General features: G+C 50.8%; 1 protein-coding gene across 3 annotated transcripts in view; it reads right to left on the bottom strand.

The window, feature by feature from the left end:
- Positions 1 to 1,669: 1,669 nt before the first annotated feature.
- Positions 1,670 to 18,655, bottom strand: part of STXBP1 (syntaxin binding protein 1) — a 68,623-nt gene continuing 51,637 nt past the window's right edge. For 2 of the 3 annotated variants that reach the window (XM_038374864.2, XM_043498971.1), the window contains 5 exons: positions 18,075 to 18,176; positions 14,742 to 14,827; positions 12,438 to 12,592; positions 10,613 to 10,738; positions 1,670 to 3,950 (listed from right to left, as the gene is read on the bottom strand). In XM_038374864.2, the coding sequence (XP_038230792.1) occupies positions 10,629 to 10,738; positions 12,438 to 12,592; positions 14,742 to 14,827; positions 18,075 to 18,176 (453 nt within the window). In that variant the 3' untranslated portion in view covers positions 1,670 to 3,950; positions 10,613 to 10,628. The remainder of the gene's footprint in view (positions 3,951 to 10,612; positions 10,739 to 12,437; positions 12,593 to 14,741; positions 14,828 to 18,074; positions 18,177 to 18,655) is intronic. The other variant, XM_038374865.2, reaches the window with a different exon arrangement.

Raw genomic sequence — 18,655 nt, 5'->3', positions numbered from 1 at the left:
GGGGTGTGGGGGAAGAAACACCACCACAATTCCCACCCCAGGGAGGCATCTCCAGCCCCATTGCAACAAATAGGATGTGAGGGGCTCCTCACAACTCAGCCGCTACGCAGTTCTGTGTCAGTTGCTCTTTGTCCGCAGGGAGCGGAAGAAATTGTCCTCCAGTCCCTTCCAGACATTCAGCCCTGTAACAGAGACTCGGTGTCCTTATAGCAGGGGCGGGCAAACTTTTTGACCTGAGGGCCGCATCGGGTTTCTGAGATTGTACGGAGGGCCAGTTAGGGGAGGCTGTGCCTCCCCAAACAGCCAGGCATGGCCCAGACCCCGGCCCCTTTCTGACTCCCACTGCTTCTCGCCCCCTGACACTCCTGCCCCATACAACCCCCACCTCTCCTTCCTGACTGCCCCTCCGGGACCCCTGCCTCATCCAACCACCCCTTCTCCCTGACCCCAGACCTCCCACCCCTAACTGCCCCCCACCGCCCCATCCAACCCCCACCTCTCCTTCCTGACTGCCCCCTGGGACCCCGTCCCCATTTGACCGCTCAGTTTCCCACCCTCTGACTGCCCTGACCCCTATCCACACTCCCGGCCCCTGACCACCCCCCCCCAGAACTCCTCTGCCTTCTATCCCCCCCACCTCGCTCCCTGCCCCCTTACCTGCACTGTGGCTGCACCAGGACAGGCATCCTCACCGCACAGCACAGATTACCAGGTCAGGCCAGGTTCTGCAGCCCCACTGCCCAGAGCATTGCGCCAGCGGCATGGTGAGGTAAGGCTCTGGGAGAGGGGCTGGGGGCTAGCCTCCCGGGCCAGGTGCTCAGGGACCGGGCCGTAGTTTGCCCACCTCTGCCTTATAGGAAGGCGAGGCAGTGTGGCCTAATGGCTAGAGCACTGGACTGCAATTCAGGGGACATAGATTCCAGGTTCAGCTGTCCACTGGCCTGCTGGGTGACCTTGGCAGGTCACGGTCCCTCTCTGTTCCCGATTCCCCACCTGATACTGACCTCCCTTGTGCAGCGCTTTGAGATCTATTGAAGCAAAGTCCTATAAAAGAGCAAGGTATTATTATTAAAGCACTGATTGGGGGCTGGGTACCAGCCGGGATGGGTCTTACCCAGTGTGGCCAATCCTGCAGTCCTAGTAGAAAATTCTGCAAAGCTTAGAGCTGCTGCAAGTCTCCATATTATTCTGTCAACACTTTGACCTTCACAGACAAATGGGGAGTCGGGCAGTGGGCTGGGGCAGGTGAGGGAGTGAGATAGGAAACTGATGGGTGCAGTGTTGGTGTTGCCGTGTCGGTCCCAGGATATTAAAGAGACAAGGGGGTGAGGTCATATCTTTCATCGGCCCAACGTCTGTTGGTGAGAGAGACAAGCTTTGGCACTACATAGCTCTTCTTCGGGTATGGGGGGATCGATGACATTTGTGAATATTTTTTTTTAATCGGCTGTGGATTCATTGAAATTGATGAAAGTGGATCAAAATTTCAACCTCTGAAAACGGCAGGGGGGGGAATGAACAAAAAAAATTGCAATGTTTTCCACTCTCTGTTTTGCAACCAGATCTGCTTCCAAGAGTGGGGCTAGAGGGGAGGGGGAGCACTCTCTTCATGTTCTAACCAACCTTCCTTCCCCCTCACCGCCCCCAACAGAAGACCCACTAGGCAGGCTTTTGCACCATGTATGGGAGCATATTTATTTATTGACTCGAGTGCTTTCTTACAGAAGAACAGATATACAGAGATGATATATGTTTGTGCTTCAACACTTTTCAAACACTTAAGATGCCAATAAGTTTCTAGGTAAACAAGTTCCAAGACAAGAGGCTTTTAAAATGTTTCCTTTTTGATAAATTATTTGTTTATATAAATAACTGTAACAGAAAAAAAAGCAATAAATGTCCCACAGACAAGATCCCGAATCAGGTACAACGCTAATTTAAAAAAAAATTAAAAGGAGGGGAAGGGGCAAGGGCTAACTAAAAAATATCAGTGCAAATGTTTACAGATTTTGCCCTCACCTAATGTTATGGGCCAGGAACAGGGGAGATGACAAGGAAAAAATTGAAACACGTATGAAATCGAGAGATCTATTTGGGAAGGGCAGGGTGGGAGGAGAGGTTCAATTCCTTTGGGGTGGGGGGGAAGGACCCCTAAACTATTGCAATGCAGAGGTGGTGGGTGAAAGGAAGAGGAAATAATTTGAAGAAAAGTAACAAGGGTCTAGTTTAACCACTCTACGCCAAGCTTGTAAGAACATCACAAGACACCGTAACTAATATACACACAGTCCGCTGTGAGAGAGGGACACGGGGAGGCTGGGTTGGGAGAGTTTGGGCAATTTCCACAGTCATGAACATTTCACTACTGGACGACAACAGCAGAAACGAACGGGGGAGGCACTACGAGGGCCAGTGCGGATGGGATCTCAAGAGGAAACCGAGGCGGTGACGGCCTTTAGCTTATTTTTTTATTCTTTTTTTTTTTAACTTCAATATGGAGATATAAACAGCCTTAGTTTCATTAATTTTTTTGCAAGCAAAGAGAGACTTTTTTGACCCACACGTTTAAAAAAAAATATGTCCGTATATAGATATCTTTTTATATTTTTTTTCTTTAAGGAATATGCCAAACTGAGGCTGGATAGGAAAAGGTTTAAACCATTGGATAAAGGATGCAGACAGGGCTGCAGTATAGTGCAGCCCTAACTAGCAAGGATGTCTGGGCACCAGCAGGTTTGGGCTCCGCCTCGAGGGGGTGTTATTTTTGAAGTGAGAGGTAAGGCTAAAATGTCCCTTCTTTCTGTCTGAAAAATAACCCTAGAATCCCAATTTAAAGCTTGGGAGGGGGACTAGTCTCTAGTCCCAACTGCCCAATCATTGAACGGAGCTCAGCCATTTCCCCCAGCTCTGCCCCCCCACCCCCCCACCCACAATCAGCACGATGCACCGTTTGGCTTTTACCCCTTCCTCTGAAACATCAAGTTTGGCTTTTACCCCTTCCTCTGAAACATCAAGCAATGGCCACCTGCAGAGTCAGGCTACCAGACTAGATAGACCCCCCCCAACAAAGTCCTGATTGGCTGTTCTCAGAAGCCCCGCCTACACATGCAAAGCAAGAGCTCACCCCTCCCAGCAGCAATCTGATTGATCTGTCCAGATTTGCTCACCTGCACCTTGCTGGGGGAGAGGGGAGGGCTGGTCAACTTCTGTCAGCAGAGGATGCTGCAGAAGATTTGGGGACAGGTTTGCTGGAATTATGGGTAATCCCCAATTTAACATATTCCTCCAGGAAACACAAAATAACTGTACCTTTAAGAATCACATACATCCCCTCCCCCCCCAAAAAATGGAGAAAAAATCCCAGTGACAGCAGTAACGGAAAGAACTCTACCAAGTCCATATTCGAGCAAATCCCTATATGGAGCAGTTGTGTTTGCATCTGGGTTAGGTACAAGCTCACATTGCTGTAAATAATTTGTGTGCATCCATCCAGCCTGGAAAAACGCTTTGGAAAATTCTTCTATAGCGATGGGTAAATGGGTTATTTGAAAATGAGTTTGGTTTGGGGTTTTGGGATACATACATAGAGCATAAATATTTTTGCATTTAGGGTTTTTTTGCTTTTTTTTAAACACAATGCATTTTGTGTCCACTTCCCCGCCCCCCAACACAAACACTTTTGCTTAAAATGAGGGGCAAGTGGGGGTGGGGGGTGGGCAGGTTTCTAGAAACAAGAACAGGGAGAAAGCTCGGGGTTGGGGATGGAGCCGTGGCTCAGCAAAGTAACGGTTAGCGGGACAGCCAACGGGAGGACTGCCATAAGCCAGGAAGGTGGAGTCGTCGTCCTTTTGTTTGCTTTGTTTTGTTTTAACTGCTGGTTTCTTCGTCTGTTTTATTCAGTTTCTTCAGCGTGTCCAGCAGTTTCTGCGGGGTGAGGATGTGAGTGGATCCTGTGGGAGGCAGAGGGAAGGATGGGTAGATCGTTAGCACTCTGAAGGGTCAGTTCGGCAGCTTTCACGCTGCGGTCCAGCCTGTGCACCCCATCTAAGAAAGGGCCTGGGCGGCCCTGCTCCCCCCGCATAGTGACGGCCAAGGCAGCAAAGTTAAGGTTGGTGTTTTGGGTGCTTGGAAGGGAATGAGCTTCCCATTGGAGGGCTTTGGTACGGCCAGTCTGAGCATGGGAGGGTGCGCCCTCGCAGCTGAGCGTATGTCCACACTTGGATAGACACCTCGTTGGGCTGCCAGAGAAAGAGGCATGTGGCTTGGTGGCAGAGCCCCTCCCATCCCCCCATGCCCCCTTGCGGCCGTATGGGTGGCCCCATGTCTAAAGTAGGGATGGGGGGGATGACAGGGCCTGGCGGGCGTTCGCTAACGCAGCTGGACTGCTTCGGCTGTAAAGCGCACACCATGCTTGCTACTGCTCTGGAAGCGAGGGGGAGAGAGAGAGAGAGAGAGAGAGAGAGAGCAGGCATTGTGTGTGAGCAGAGTGTGTGTGCCTCCCCCACCCCGCAAGAGCATCCCCCTGCCACTGAACCTGCCCTCCCTCCCCAGCGAAGGTCACTGCCTTGGCCAGGCGAGCGGAGGCCAATTCTAATCCCTGAGGTCTTACCTTGCACAGAGCTCACGGTACATTATTGGAAATGCTTGCAAAAATGGATGCCTATGGCATTAAGAGTGTCTCTACTGCAGAAAACAATAAAGGAAAGAAAAAGAAATAGATGGAGGCCTCTCAGCAAGAGAACTAGGTGCAGCAACAGAATGAGGCATGGAACGTGTGGTGGGGACATGGACGGTGTTGCGTGCGTGGAGCGGCAAGAGTGGTGCGTGGTGCATGAGGACTGCACATGCAGCGGTGGCCTTCGGGGAAAGACACTACCACCACCACGGCCGCTGCCATCTTGGGCGGGAGAGGAGAACCAAATGGAAAGTCGTCAGCACTTGAAAATGTGCCTCCCTTAAAAGATGGAGAAGAGGCGCGGAGGAGAAAGGGAGGTCGCAGGAAGCTAGACTTATACAGGCAGGCAGAAGAACCTTCAGCCACGGGCTGGGCCTACATCCTTACATAAGGGAGGAAATCAAGGTGTGTTAGTGGGGCTGGTTCCTTTTGCCAGCAGCGAACGGCATCCTTGGGTAAAGAGGGTGCCAGTTGCTCGCTGGGTACAGTGGCAGGAGATGCTGGAACAGGCCAGAGAAGAGAAAGAGCAGGGAACGGGAGTGGGAAGCCTTCACAAGCTGCCTCTGAAACTGGGAGCTGATCACTGCAGCAGGAATCGCTCCTGACTCTCCCTCACGGCATCCGTTCAGCGTCCATGCAGCTCAGTCCCTGGCCTTGCCAGGCACCAGCCTAAGACATCCAAGACTAAATGCATGGTATGGCCAAGCAGACAGCCGCAGCATCACTGAGGTCAACAGAATTATTCCCGTCACCCTGCTGTACATGAAACCAGAAATAGGCTCCTGATCGCTCCCACCTCATGATATTTATACAGGGAACCCAACTCCAGCCCAGTGCAATGACTCCCAGCCCCTGCCTAAGGCACAGACAAACCCACTCCCACCCCAGGGACTCTCCCGAGCTGGGACTGCCCACCTACCCAGCTGCATCTGGTGGTTTTGTTACGTGAACACACGTGCACCAGAGAGTAGGAGGCACCCCATCCGACTCTTTTCAGTGGAGGAGTTAAGCCACGTTACACACCCCCCCACACTCTGGCTCACGTCAGTGGTGGGGAAAGGAGGGTGCACAGTATATCCGAAACACTTGGTTCATGCAGAGAGTTGCATCTGAATTTGGGCTCAGGGTCCCCATGCTTGGTTGCTCTACAGAATGCTCTCACCCTGGCTGAGCGGCTGCAGGGTGGAGGGAGGGGACAGATGTGTGGCGATTTGGCTCATCCTCATCCGCACCAGGTTTGCCCCACAGAGTTGGCCCCTCGTCTCAAGCCTTAGCAAGAGTGCACCGCGAGTTTCTCTTGCATAAGGCAAGAGGGGGGGGGAGAAAGAAGGTCCTGTCACTCTGTTGCTTTAACCCTGCTCCCTGCAATATGGACAGCAGCTCATATACTGCGAGGAGAGGCAACCTGGGCAAATCCCAGGCCCCCCCACAGCAGATCTGCTTTATTTCCTTTTGGGAGCCTCCTGGCCTCTCCCCCCAGACTCCTTGCCATATTGCTTGTAAAACACCAGAGATGTAGGCATCACTGGAAGGAAGCCGACCATCTGGGTTGACTTGTTTTTCACACCTGAGTCTGCCAACCCTGTGCTCAGCAGGCCAAGCTGCCCTCTTGGAGAAAGAGAAACATGACTGGCAAGATGCTGGATCTCTTCCTAAACAGAGAGCAGCCCTCCTGGTGCTGAAATCGTCACTTTCGTCACATAGATCCCAAGAAAATGGTCTGCTACAGAAAAGTCCTAGGGGCCTGAAGATCCCCTAGGTCCCTGTATCTGATTGCCATCCCAAAGCATTCAGAAATCATGGGTCAGGCTGCAAACATCATGAGATTTTACAGAGTCATACACTTTTGGGGTTCTTTTTAGTTGCCTTCCAGTTTCTGAGGCCTTAGGGGGCTCATGTTTTCAAGCTTTCCTCTGCAACCAGGCTGGCTAGAAACTTACTTTAAAAGACAAACGTGAAAGACGAGAGTCTCATTTAATCACATGACTCCTGGAGCTGGGGCTTTAAGTAAAACAACAAATACTGTGAAAGTTGGCAGCACTGTTAAAATATGTGGTGCTTTTATACAGCTTTTCATCCAGAGATCTCAGGGCATTTCACAAAGGAAGGTAAATATCACTGACTCACATCCCCAAGGGTATTTAGGCGCCTACATTGAAGTCAGTGGGTGTTAGGCTCCTAAATACAATTCAGGATCTGGACCTAAGTGACTCCTGAAGTATTTGGGGATAAATGCTGCTATATGTGAGAGCTTCGCTCTCTTCTCTTCTGTCCCTGCCCCTCTGCAATGAAATCAATGGGAAGCAGGTGCCTAAACCTCTAGGAGACTTGGGGCTGTTATCCCCATTGTGAGGAAACTGCAGCACAGAAAGGCAGAATGATGTATTCAGTGATGTACACAACTGTGGCAGCCTCAGGACCAGAATTTAGTTTTCCTGACTCTCAGAGTCCCGTGGTCTAACTGCAAGGCTGTGTAGTCTAGTGGTTCTCAACCTTTCCAGACTACTGTCCTCTTTCGGGAGTCTGATTTGTCTTGTGTATCCCAAGTTTCACCTCATTTAAAAACTACTTGCTTACAAAAATCAGACGTAAAGCTACAAATGTGTCTCAGCCACTATTACTGAAAAACTGCCGACTTTCTCATTTTTACCATATAATAAAACAAATCAATTGGAATATAAATATTGTACTTACATTTCAGTTTATAGTCTATAGCACAGTATAAACAAGTCATTGTCTGTATGAAATTTTAGTTTATTCTGACTTCACTAGTGCTTTTCATGCAGCCTGTTGTAAAACTAGGCAAATAGCTAGATGAGTTGATGTTCCCCTGGAAGAGCTCAGAGTACCCTCAGGGCTACACGTACCCCTGGTTGAGAACCAGTCTAGCAATTAGACCATGTCACTGGGCGTCAGTTGTTATGGTTCAAGCGACGAGGCACTCAACAATAAGATACCACGCCTATGCGTTTTATGACTCCTGTCCACACTGCGTCGGACTCTGCACTGGATAAATCCCAAAGGCCTGTCCCAGCGTGCCTTATAAAAACTTGGGCTAGGGTCTCTGGGAACAGCCTCTTCTTTGGTTATTCTAAAATCCCCGTCAGGCATCTGGATGGGGATGTTCAATACCGCAAATGACTCGGGTTCTAGCCATGACTCTGCCAATGGCTCTCTGCATGGACGGAACGGTCCCGCTCTTCTGGGCACTGGTGAGGTCTCAGCTGGACGACTGTGTCCAATTTGGGCCCCATGCTCAACAAAAGACGTGGACACGCACTCCTTGAAAGAAACAAACTATCTGTAGCACCAAACCCTGTGCCACCTGCCTGCAATCGGCATGCCACCAGCACCGATGAGAAATTTCCACTAGGGTGCTTAAGATCAGCTGGAAGAACCGCCTCGCTTTTAACAAAGCTTTTGCTGTTTGCATCCTGTGAAAGCAGAGATCCAGACCCCAGAGCAATGTTCAAGAAGCGGGTCCTGAACAGTGCAGCACAGACCTTTGGGCTCTACCGAGCACTTCTCGTCCCCATCTATTGACTGACTGCAGACTGGATGGGGCAGGGGTGTGTGATAAGTAGGGGACCCTGAGACAATCTGGCATCTCCAGTGCATGCCGGGTGAGCAGCCCAGGGAAGCAGAAGAGATGTCATTGCTATGGATGTTTTTCAACGCAAATGTATTTAGAGTCATGCTGTGAATTTGTGCAGCAAACTTGCCTCCTCAGATACTTTTGCCTGGCAAACTTTGCAGTGAGGGAGGCGGTTGATGCTTAAATCTGAACCAAAAGACTTTGCACTGAAGAAATATTCGCCTGGATGCTAACATACGGTCTGGATGCTAACATTAAGCCGATTCTCTCCCTTGCACCCGAATGACAATTGCACCCAACCTTTGGCCATGGACAGTGGCCCTTTAATACAGTGGCTGCTTGGGACTGTCAAGTTGGGACAGTGCATGAAAGGACTTGTAAGCTCTGTAGGCCACAGGTCTGGGTTCAGATGATGAGAGTGGCCCGCAATCGGATCCAGTTTAAACAAAACTAAAGGAGAGCCCTTGGGCTCCTGGCCACCTTGATAATCACACTGAAAATCCCTAGCGTGTACTGGATGGGGCGACAGATATGGAGGTCAGGCAGTGCTGGGAGGGGCAGAAGTGCATTGTCTCTGCCCTGCAGCTCAGAGTGGCAGCGCCAGTAACACGAGCGTTTGCCTGATCGGAACTAACAGGAGGACCTCGCTGGCAAGAGGCAGGAATAACATCCAGCCACATCTGCATCAATGCAGCTCTCATTCACCTGATCCTTCGCCAGCTGCTTCTAATAAACTGAGGCATTGGAAACTTGGAGCATTTCCAGGAGCAGGGAGACAGTGTCACATCCCCTTTAGAAAACGGGTCAGCGCCATCTGGTGCTGCTCTACTCACATGCATGGAGGGCCCTTTAAGATTCTTTCCCCTACTACTTTCATACTTTCCTCATTTATTACTCCTGGGGGAATTCTGCACCACTGCGCATGCGCAGAATTCATGTGCCCCACAGATTTCTTTGCTTCCGCACAGAAAAATGACTTTCTGATGGGGAAGCACCGAGAAGCCACAAGAGCAGTCATGCGACCCTCCCCAGCAGTATGTTTTGGGTGCCTAGGGCAGATGGCAGAGAGGTAAATCACTGTGGGGCCGGGGGGTGGGAGGAGAAAGACCCGGCTGGTGGCTCCTACCCTGTGCCAGGCTCAGCTGCTAGTCCCGGCTGGGCTGGGGAGGACAGGACTTCCTCTTCCCCTACACGGCATCTAGGGCCAGCTCAGACCCACCCTCAGGTTTCTCCCGAGATTGCAGGAAGCTCTGCAAACTCCCACCTCCCCACCCCCATCGCTCCTCAGCTGCAGGGGGAAGGATCAATGTACTGGGAGCTGCTCCCCCATCCACCTAACTCCCGTGTATCCAGACCCCCTCATACCCAGACCCTCCTGCCGAACCTCACCCCTCCCACCCAGAACCCCACCCCACTAAGCCCCAACCAGCTGCACCTGGATCCCCACCCCACTGAACCCCCCACACCCAGACCCCCCTGCTTAGCTCTACCCCCCACACACACTCAGACACCCGCCACGGAACTCCAAGCACTTTCACCTGGACCCCCCCTGCAGAGTCCCATTACCGTTGCACCCAGAACCCCGCAACAAACCCCTCTGCATCCAGATCCCCCCCCCATATCCAGATCCTAGCACCAGAGGATTGAAATAGGCTATGGCAACACCCCAACATTCTCCTGTGGAGCGGATGGGAGAACGACGAGGACAGTCATCTGATGTGCAGCGGTGATTATTATCCAACACTCATGTAACTCTGTTATTGAATGCTTCAAGGAGTCTGTGTGGCCCCTACCACCTGGAAACCATGGTTTGTCCTAACACCCGACCTGCTATGCATGTCCTCTCTGGATCCAAAGTAGGGGACTCTGTTGATTCAGCTACACATTGCTCAGCTCATGCTCCACATCCATGCATGTGCCATCGGGGCCTAACTCGGGCTGTAAATCCATGCACACGCACTGACAGTCTGTGAATCACAAGATTCCCCACTTTCCCCACTCAGCTGCCTTAAATGTAAGCGTCTCTCCAGTCAAGTGAAGGCCAGCGAACCATTGCCACCTGCATCTCTGTGACTACGTAATGGGTAACTAATGGTATGAGGATGCCGGCAAGTTCTGGCCAAAAAGAGATTCATGGTATAGGGTTAATGGAGGCGGCGCTGGACACATTTTCAAATCGGTAGTAAGAACTGCAAGCATTTTCTCATCAAAGAACCAAAAAACCAAAAGAAAAAAAAAAGAAGAGTAGAAATAATAATAACTAAAGAAAAAAGAGTGACTGAAGAATCAAAGAAAACCCTTCTGAGTGGAAGAGTTTCTTTTCTTTAATAAGCTGCTTTTACTTTGTTTCTTTGGCTCTCACTCCATTGTTGGAGCCTGATCCTCAAAAGATACCCTAGTGGAGTCCCTGAAGTCGGGGTGCCTCAGGTCCATGAGAAATTTGGTGGGAGTAAGAATGTGAGTAGAACCTGTGAGAGAACAGAGGCGGGCTGACTTCTTGAACAGAAATAAATTAAAGGAACATTCCAACTTAGGCCTAATATTCATAATACACAGCAGGTGAGGATGGGTGAGAAAGCCAGTGAGAGACACAGAGAAAGATGGGGATAAATGTATGATTGGGTGAGCAACACCGCGTGCATTTACACATGAGCTCAGAGGCTGGTCTTACGCAGTCACCATTGGGCCTCCGTGGGTAACCAAGGTGTGTTGTATGAAGACAACAACAATTGTCGATCATCTGTCTCCTCCCGCAGGCCTTGCCTCAGATTTCTGATGAGCTGCTAAGCTTCTAATTAGGACCAAGGCCAGATCCAGGGCCACTGAAGTCAATGGGAGTCTTTCCATTGACTCCAGTGGACGTTGGGCCAGGTCATACGAGAGAAACCTTGAAGGAATCGAATGGACTAGACCTTAGTCAGAACCCTGCTTAGCAAGGAGGCCCGGAGGTAAACTGCTGCCTTCCAGGAAGGGTTTGAGACACTCAGCATCGTCGGGGGACATTAAACACACATGCAACGGTCACAGAGTCGCAGACCAGAGAGCACGTTAACGGGAGATATGACACTGCCATGAGAACGTTGACGTTACCCAAGACACAGGACGGCACGGAGAGATGGCTGACCAGGCTGCGGGGGTTAGAGGAGGAGTTAAGGGGAGTGGGGAGTGCATGTTCCAATGGAGAAAATCCAGTGAGCAGATGAGGTACTGCTTAGAGGAGCCACGAGAGGTGTCACTGGCCTACGCTTTGTGTGTGTCAAGCTGAGCAGTGATAAGGGCACAGTCCAGAGTGGAGTCAACTGAGCCCAGAGTGCTAACCCAGCCAGGGTGAATTTCATACTCAGGAATGTGGGGACCTAAGAGCACTCACTAGAACGAGGCGCAGATTCTCCCATCCCCCTCAGACCGGACCCACACCTGCTCCTGCTCTTCCAGACCTGCCCCCACCCAAAGCTCAGGCAGACACAGAGCACCCACAGTGCACTTCAGTCTTCACCTGCAGCAAAAAAAAGGCTAGTCTCTCCCTGTCAGAATCATGCATTAGCCAGTCCTTCTCCCCTGTGTGTGTTTGTGCTTCAACACTTCAACTCGCTCCTCTGCCATCAGCTGGATCTTGGCTCTACCCCTGGGACATAAACACACTCTGTGCTGCCCCTATGGCAGCACTTCCAAGCATTTGCCATGGAGAAGATCTGTGGAGATGCATACATTTTCTGACCAATAAAAACCATTGTGGTGTGAGAAGAATTAATCAAATCTCATGCTTCAGGGCCAAAACAGACCACTTCAGGGGTCAGGAAGGAAACTCCCCTTTCCTCCCACTCAACCACCCCCCTTGTGTAGCACTGAAAAATTGGCTGTGCGAGAGAGGTCACCTTCCCCTGAAGCATCAAGTATTGGCCACTGCCCAAGCCAGGATGTCAGACTCAAAGGGTCTGTGGTCTGTAGGGGCAAACCCTATGTTCTCGGGTGTGGGTGTGGCGGGGGAATGAGCTTTCGACACTGATCCTTCCCACACGGTCATCTGGAGACTGGATTTTGTCTGCTTGCCTTCGGCACAGAGAGGAATGGCATTAAGAGAGAGGGTGAGACACAGAAGCATGGGATGGAGCCAGAAAGTGTGATGGAGCAGTGCATGGCTCTGCCCAGACCGCCCGCGGCACTCACCTATTAGCACCTCCCACTTCCCGCTGGCTTGCGTCACTTCATAGGCACAGCGCATCTCGCTCAGGCTCACGCCCCCCAGAATGAAGATGATGAGGCGAGGGCCAGCCCTGTACTCACCAGGGGCCTTGTTCTTGTGCCAGTGTCCATAGCGGGCACTAGAGAGGGAAGGGAGCAGGGAGTGAGGTGAAACACAGCATACAGTCTCTGCACTCAGATGGCTTTGAAATCGCTACGCACCATGCTAATCCACTCCTATGTCTGCTCATTGCTACAGAAGAGTCAAGGCCTCTGAGATGAATTCCTCTGGGCGGTACTTGGTGAGAGATGTGGGCTAGTGTCTGAGCACAGGGCCGGGAGTCAGGATTCCTGGGTTCTATTCCCAGATCTAGTGTCTGAGCACAGGGCCGGGAGTCAGGACTCCTGGGTTCTGCTCCCTCTGCAGTCTTGAGTAAGGGACAGTACCTATACGGAAACTGAAGCAGGGAACTCCATACTGAAGCAGAGAGGTTAACAATGCTGCCTGCCCTCCCGGGACTGGTGGGAGGGTTAATCACTTTTTATTAAAAGTGCTAAATATTATTAGAACACAGGCAGCAATAATAAAAGTTGGTGCTGCTATACCACTTTGCATGCAGAGATCTTAAATGTTTTTCAATTAGCAGTAAGCTATCCCTCTGTTACAGAGGGGGAAACTGAGGCACAGAGCAGTTTCCATCGCTAGGTGTTCCAGTTTAGGAAAGGTTCAGGATTCAAATTCAAACCATGGACTAGCATCAATGCAGGACAGGGGTGAGGTGCAATGGCAGATCTAGGGGATGGTTGGGGTTCAGAACTGGGCCATCGGGGGCTGCTGTTGGACTGCAGCGAGGCGTACCTCACATCCGCATGCCTACTCTGTGCCTTGCTCTGGGCACTTTGAACAGCTCCTCACTCCTATGCAGTCAGAAGGGAAACAACACAGAAGAATCAAAAGCAGAGTCCCTGTGAGTTGCTGGTGCTGGAGTGATGGTGGGTTTATCCACCTGCCAAATACACATGTACTTTTGTAGCTAGTTCCTGACACCCTCTTCTCACCCGTTTACAACAAATAGGGTTGAGCTGTGTCCAGACTGCAACTTCCCTCACCCATATCAATGCAGCCACACCTGCCCTGCTGCCTAACCACGTATGTGCTGCAAAAACCTGAGCAATTATCCCATAGTGCCTTAGTGGGGGAGAGAGTGCCTGGGGAACCAGCACAGAGGGCAGCAGCCCATTGGGCAATGCATTCTGAGATGTTGTAACAGCCTGAAATGTCACATGGGGGCAGAAAAAAACCTCACAAGTAGCTAACTCCAGTTAACCAATCCCCTCAGAGCCTGCTGGGAGTGGGCATGGCCTGGGCCTATATAAGCCAGACCTGGCTCATTCCTGGAGGCAGAAGTGCCAAAGGAAAGCAGGGGTCCCAGCCTCCCTGTGAGAAAGGTATTGAGTTTGGGGAGCATGGGACACTAACTGGGCTTGGAAACTTTGGCCGTATCTGGAAGGTAAGAGAACTTATGGGGAGACTTTAGGTGTAGATGATGATAAACTAGATACTGACAGACTCTCTAATAAGTGTTACTCTGTTCTCTCTGGCTCCCTTTTTCTCTACCCCCTCTTTTTTTCCTGGGGTGAATCCTAGCTGGCCAGGCAATAGCTTGGTGGCAGGTCTTCTCTCCTATGGAGAGCTGGGAGGAAGTAGTTTAACCTGTTACACAGGCACACCTGGTGATCCTATTGACACAGCAAACTGAAGAATGTCATGAGTGAGTTACAGATCAGTCCTGTGCCAGGTAAGGCTTGCGGAAAGGGGGATGCATTGCTAGCCGTGGATTGAGCACATGGTGTGTAGAACAAGCCAGGTTTGTGCAGACCATGGCAATAATGGGTTACAAGGTATCATAGGAAGATAAGTTGTCCTTAAGGCTCTGTGTGGGGACTCAGCAGACCTGAGTTCAGTTCCTAGCCCTGCCATATGCTATCTGTGTGATGTTGGGTAAGTCATTTATCTACCCTGTGCCTCAGTTCCCCTCTCTAGAAGGGGGCTGATACTGGTGAGTGGGAAGGATACAATCCATCATGGCATGTGAGGCTCAGACACTAAGGTAATGTAAGTGGAGATGTCTCATGTAGATGGGGCCTAACTGAACTCTTCTGTGCCCTACGAAGTCCTGAAACTGAGAGAAGCCAAGGGGGGCAGAGGGGCAAGGCTGGCATGAGGCTCAAAGCTGCACCTCCTCCCAGAAAGGGCATGGTGGCCCCTCTCTGCAGGGCTCTACCTACCTGACTGCAGTGGTACTGAAGGAGGCTGAGGAGCGGGTGGAGATATAGGGGTAGTGCTTGGTGTCCAGTTTGTCCTCAATAGTGTCCTGGGAAGAGAAGAGCCTGACATCAGTATGTAGGGGGAATGCCCATGTGACGCTGTCTGGATCAGAGCTCCAATTCCTCTGATCGGGCAGCTTCCTGGACCCAGCTCTGGAGGTCACTCCAAGGGGATGGACCCTTCCCACTGGATCCTTGGCAGAATTCCTCCAGAATGGTCCCATTTGGAAGAAGAAGGAAAAAAAAAAAAGCCCAGCTATCCCTGCGCTATAGCAGAGTCTGGGTAACTCAATCCTGCCCCAGCCAAGGTGGGGAGGGACAAGATGCCCTCGAGGCCCCATCCAGCCCTGCGTGTCTATGATTCTGTCGTTTCCCTGCTCCTTCCTGGGTTTACCAGCCAGCCCAATGAGCGAGTCACTCTCCTTGCAGCCGTAGCTACTGAATGCCTAGGGCAAGCCCGAAACCTAAGCCACGTGCCACGCAAATCCATTCTGCAATCAAATCCCTAGGACCGTCACTTAATCGGTGGCTAAAAACTGTCGAGTCACCCTGCAAGTTCCCGGCGCCTCCATCCCTCCTAACTGAGCAATGGGGGACGAAAGGAGCCAGCCAGCTGTTTGGCTCCTGAATGGGAGCTTTGTCTCTACTGGTTCACAGCCACCTCCTGTCACCCACCAGGTCTTTAAGCCTGAGAGGGTAATTATTATGAGCAGCTCCCCAGCATGACCTGCTAGGAACCCCGCTGGGCCATGTAGCCTTAATGAGTCATTGTCATCTGCTCTGATGACTTACTCTTTACACGCACACCCCAAATACTGGTGCAGGGCTGAGCCAAGGGTCACAGAGCTCTGATTAGTGCCTCATTGCCTTCAGCAAGGGCCACCAATGTAAAACTTGTGGGGGGGGGGGGAGGGACATGGCTGATGTGGGAGCTAGATGGAGGAGTCACTCAGTAAGGGATAAAACCAAAGTTAGGGACATAGGCATCTGCTCTGTCTCCTCTCTGCCAGGTTTGGAGTTGATTCATAGCACATACCAAGGTTCATTAGGTCGATTATTTGGCATTCAAAGATAATAGTGAGCTGATTTTTTTTTTTTTTTTCTGATCTCCTTAGGTCTTATGCACCTCTCTCCTCCGCCTGACATACCTCATCATAAAACATTAGCTACCCTTTCCTGCCCTACAATGTGGGAATAAAAACACCCCCACTCTTAGTCTCCAAACAAGCTTCCTCCTGTACAGCATCAATAATATCCAAAGCATTGCCATATTGGATCATAGTAGGGGTCTATGTAATTCACTAACAGATTGTGAACTGTTTGGGGCAGGAACCAACTTTTTGTTCTGTTTGTACAGCGCCTAGCACCTTTGGGCCCTGATCCGTGACTGGGGCTCACAAGTGCTATGGTAATAAGGTTTAAGGAATTTGTGTTGCTCTGAAGTCTCGAATATCTGAGTCAGTGTGAAGTGATGGACGCAGCTACAAGCATAGCTGAGAGCTCTTTCTGTTCAGAATATTACCACATTCAATCATCACTGGGTTTCAGTCTGTTGCCATCCAGTTTTTAGGTTCTCTATCATTTTGATTTTATGAATTACACCTGTGTGGTGTCCAGCTACAGTATAGGGCATAGATACATGCCTTAGTCCTGGACCATTGTGATATTGGAGCTAAGTCAGTCAATCTCCACCCTTACTATACAACTCATCTGCATGCAACAATTTCATTGGCCATATGAGGGAGACTGCCTCGTTGGTGGATTGCTTGGCCTACCTGCCACCCACACAAATCTCCTAGTACAACCTTCCCCAGCCACACAACAACATGACCAGCATACACAATAACCCCAAACACGTGTAGCCCCTCATATGCCACCCACACAAATCAACACAGCCACTCACACATCAGCACAAACAACAACCCCAAACATCACTGGAAGTCTCAAATGTATGAGTTAGTGTCAAGTGATGGAAACCGCTACAAGCATGGCTGAGAGCACTCTTTGTTTAGAACAGCACTAGGCTAACTCATCCCTGGGCTCTGCAGTCTGATACCATCAGTTTAAATTCTCAGTCATTTAGAAGGGTTTTTACAAGACTATGAATTACACACAGGTTTGGATTACTAGTAAATAGTAAGATCCCATTTCCGATAGTGGCTAGCACCAGAGGGAAGTGTAAAACTCGGGCATGGAAAGTTATGGAATAACCTGAATGGGATGGGGGAAATTTATTCTGAACCCTAGGTACTAGTGTTTACTCCTCTTTAAGTAGCCTGAAGATCCCATGAACACACAGGGGAGAGCTCTTCTCTTGATGAGGCATTGGTCTAAGATCTGGCTCTTTGTCGTGGATCCATTTGCCCTAATAGAGATGGGGCTGAGTTGCAAAGTTTGAATCCTGGATTTTGCTCTGGGCTCCAGCTCTCCCCTTTAGACTTTGTAAATAGTTTAAAACCTTGTTGTGCCCAACGCAGGCCCCTGTCAGAGGGGACACACCCATCTCACCAAGGACATGGCTGTGTTCCTCGTCAGGGCTGTCTTTTGCCACTAGGTGGCAGCATAGGCAAGGGTCCTTCCTAAAGCGTGTCACTGAGAAATTAACACCTGTCCCGCACTGAACAGTTGCGCTATTGAGATCGGAGAGTAGGTGTATTATTAGGGCAATTGCCCTTGAAAGATCAGATCGGGAAACATCTTTGTTCAAACCCAGTGCTGCTCTCTGCACCCAGCAGGATCAGAAACTCTGATCTGTTCCTTGGGAGAATGGAGTAAATTTCCTTACCCTTCCCCACTTCACCCTGCTCCACCATGGCACCACCCTTGCCATGTGAAACCAGAGCCCAGGGATGCAGGGTGACCAGCTCAGAGGCCAGAACTGAGGGGCTGGTTTTCAGAGCTCCACCTCATTCTGTACGTCTCAATAAATGCAATTTTAAATGGAACGGAAGGCTGTCTCCCGAGATCGGTGTGGATCACGTGCTCTCTCTCTGCAGCTGTCCTGCTTGCTGAACTGAGGGATGCAGCCCACACAGTCCAGGTTGTAAAGGACCATGTGGTCCTGGAAGCAGGTGAATTTCTTTATCCATTTGTTTTGTTGTCGCACTCAGGCGCCCCAGTCATGGACCCGACCCTATTGGGCTTTACAAGAATAAAAACAGTCCCTGCCCCCAAAGACCTTGCAATCGAAGCTCTGTGCTCCAGGATCTTACTGCAGTCACAGGGAAGATCTCCACTAGCGAAAGTCCTCCCTTTCCTCCCACCTTGCCATCGCTGCGCTCCTCACTGATTTACCTCCATGATGTCCTTCACAACCGGGGTCCAGCGTGAGAGCTGGTAGGTCTGCTCGCTGATCCGCTCCTTCCGCTCCGGTTTGCTCCTGCGACGCAAGGTAGACTGGACACAAATGACACACGCAGAAGGCCTTTAAAAGGAAGGCTCAGTTCTGGAGCCTAGAGACCCCTCCCATTCCCCACTAGAAGAACGCCCGGTGCCAGTCCCTTCCTCCAGCAATGAGCTGAGGCAGTCCGCTCTTCTCTGCCTGGGCCCTGCCTGCCCTGGGCCAGTCTCACCACCGTCGGCAAGGGAGGGCCAATCATGCTGGATCCACAGCCTCTGACCCAGAGATGAGAGCGTTGGCTGGCCCCAGACTCACTAATTCTGCCTTGTTACATAAGTGCATTCACTCCCTGCGTCCCAGCTTCTGCAGGGATCCCTCCATGCCAGCCATTTTGGATTTAATTACAATCCCAAAGCTAATAAGAATTCAGCTGTCCCTTTAGTGGCCGCCTCTGCTGACATCCACTAATAATGGCTAACCCTAATCCAGGATAGTTAGTGGGATGGTGGTGATAGACCCCACAGCTTGTGACCAG

This window comes from Dermochelys coriacea, chromosome 16, assembly GCF_009764565.3.
Source record: "Dermochelys coriacea isolate rDerCor1 chromosome 16, rDerCor1.pri.v4, whole genome shotgun sequence".
Classification (NCBI taxonomy): domain Eukaryota; kingdom Metazoa; phylum Chordata; order Testudines; family Dermochelyidae; genus Dermochelys; species Dermochelys coriacea.
Note: the sequence above shows the minus strand (reverse complement) of the source record. Positions and strands in the feature narration are given on the sequence as shown.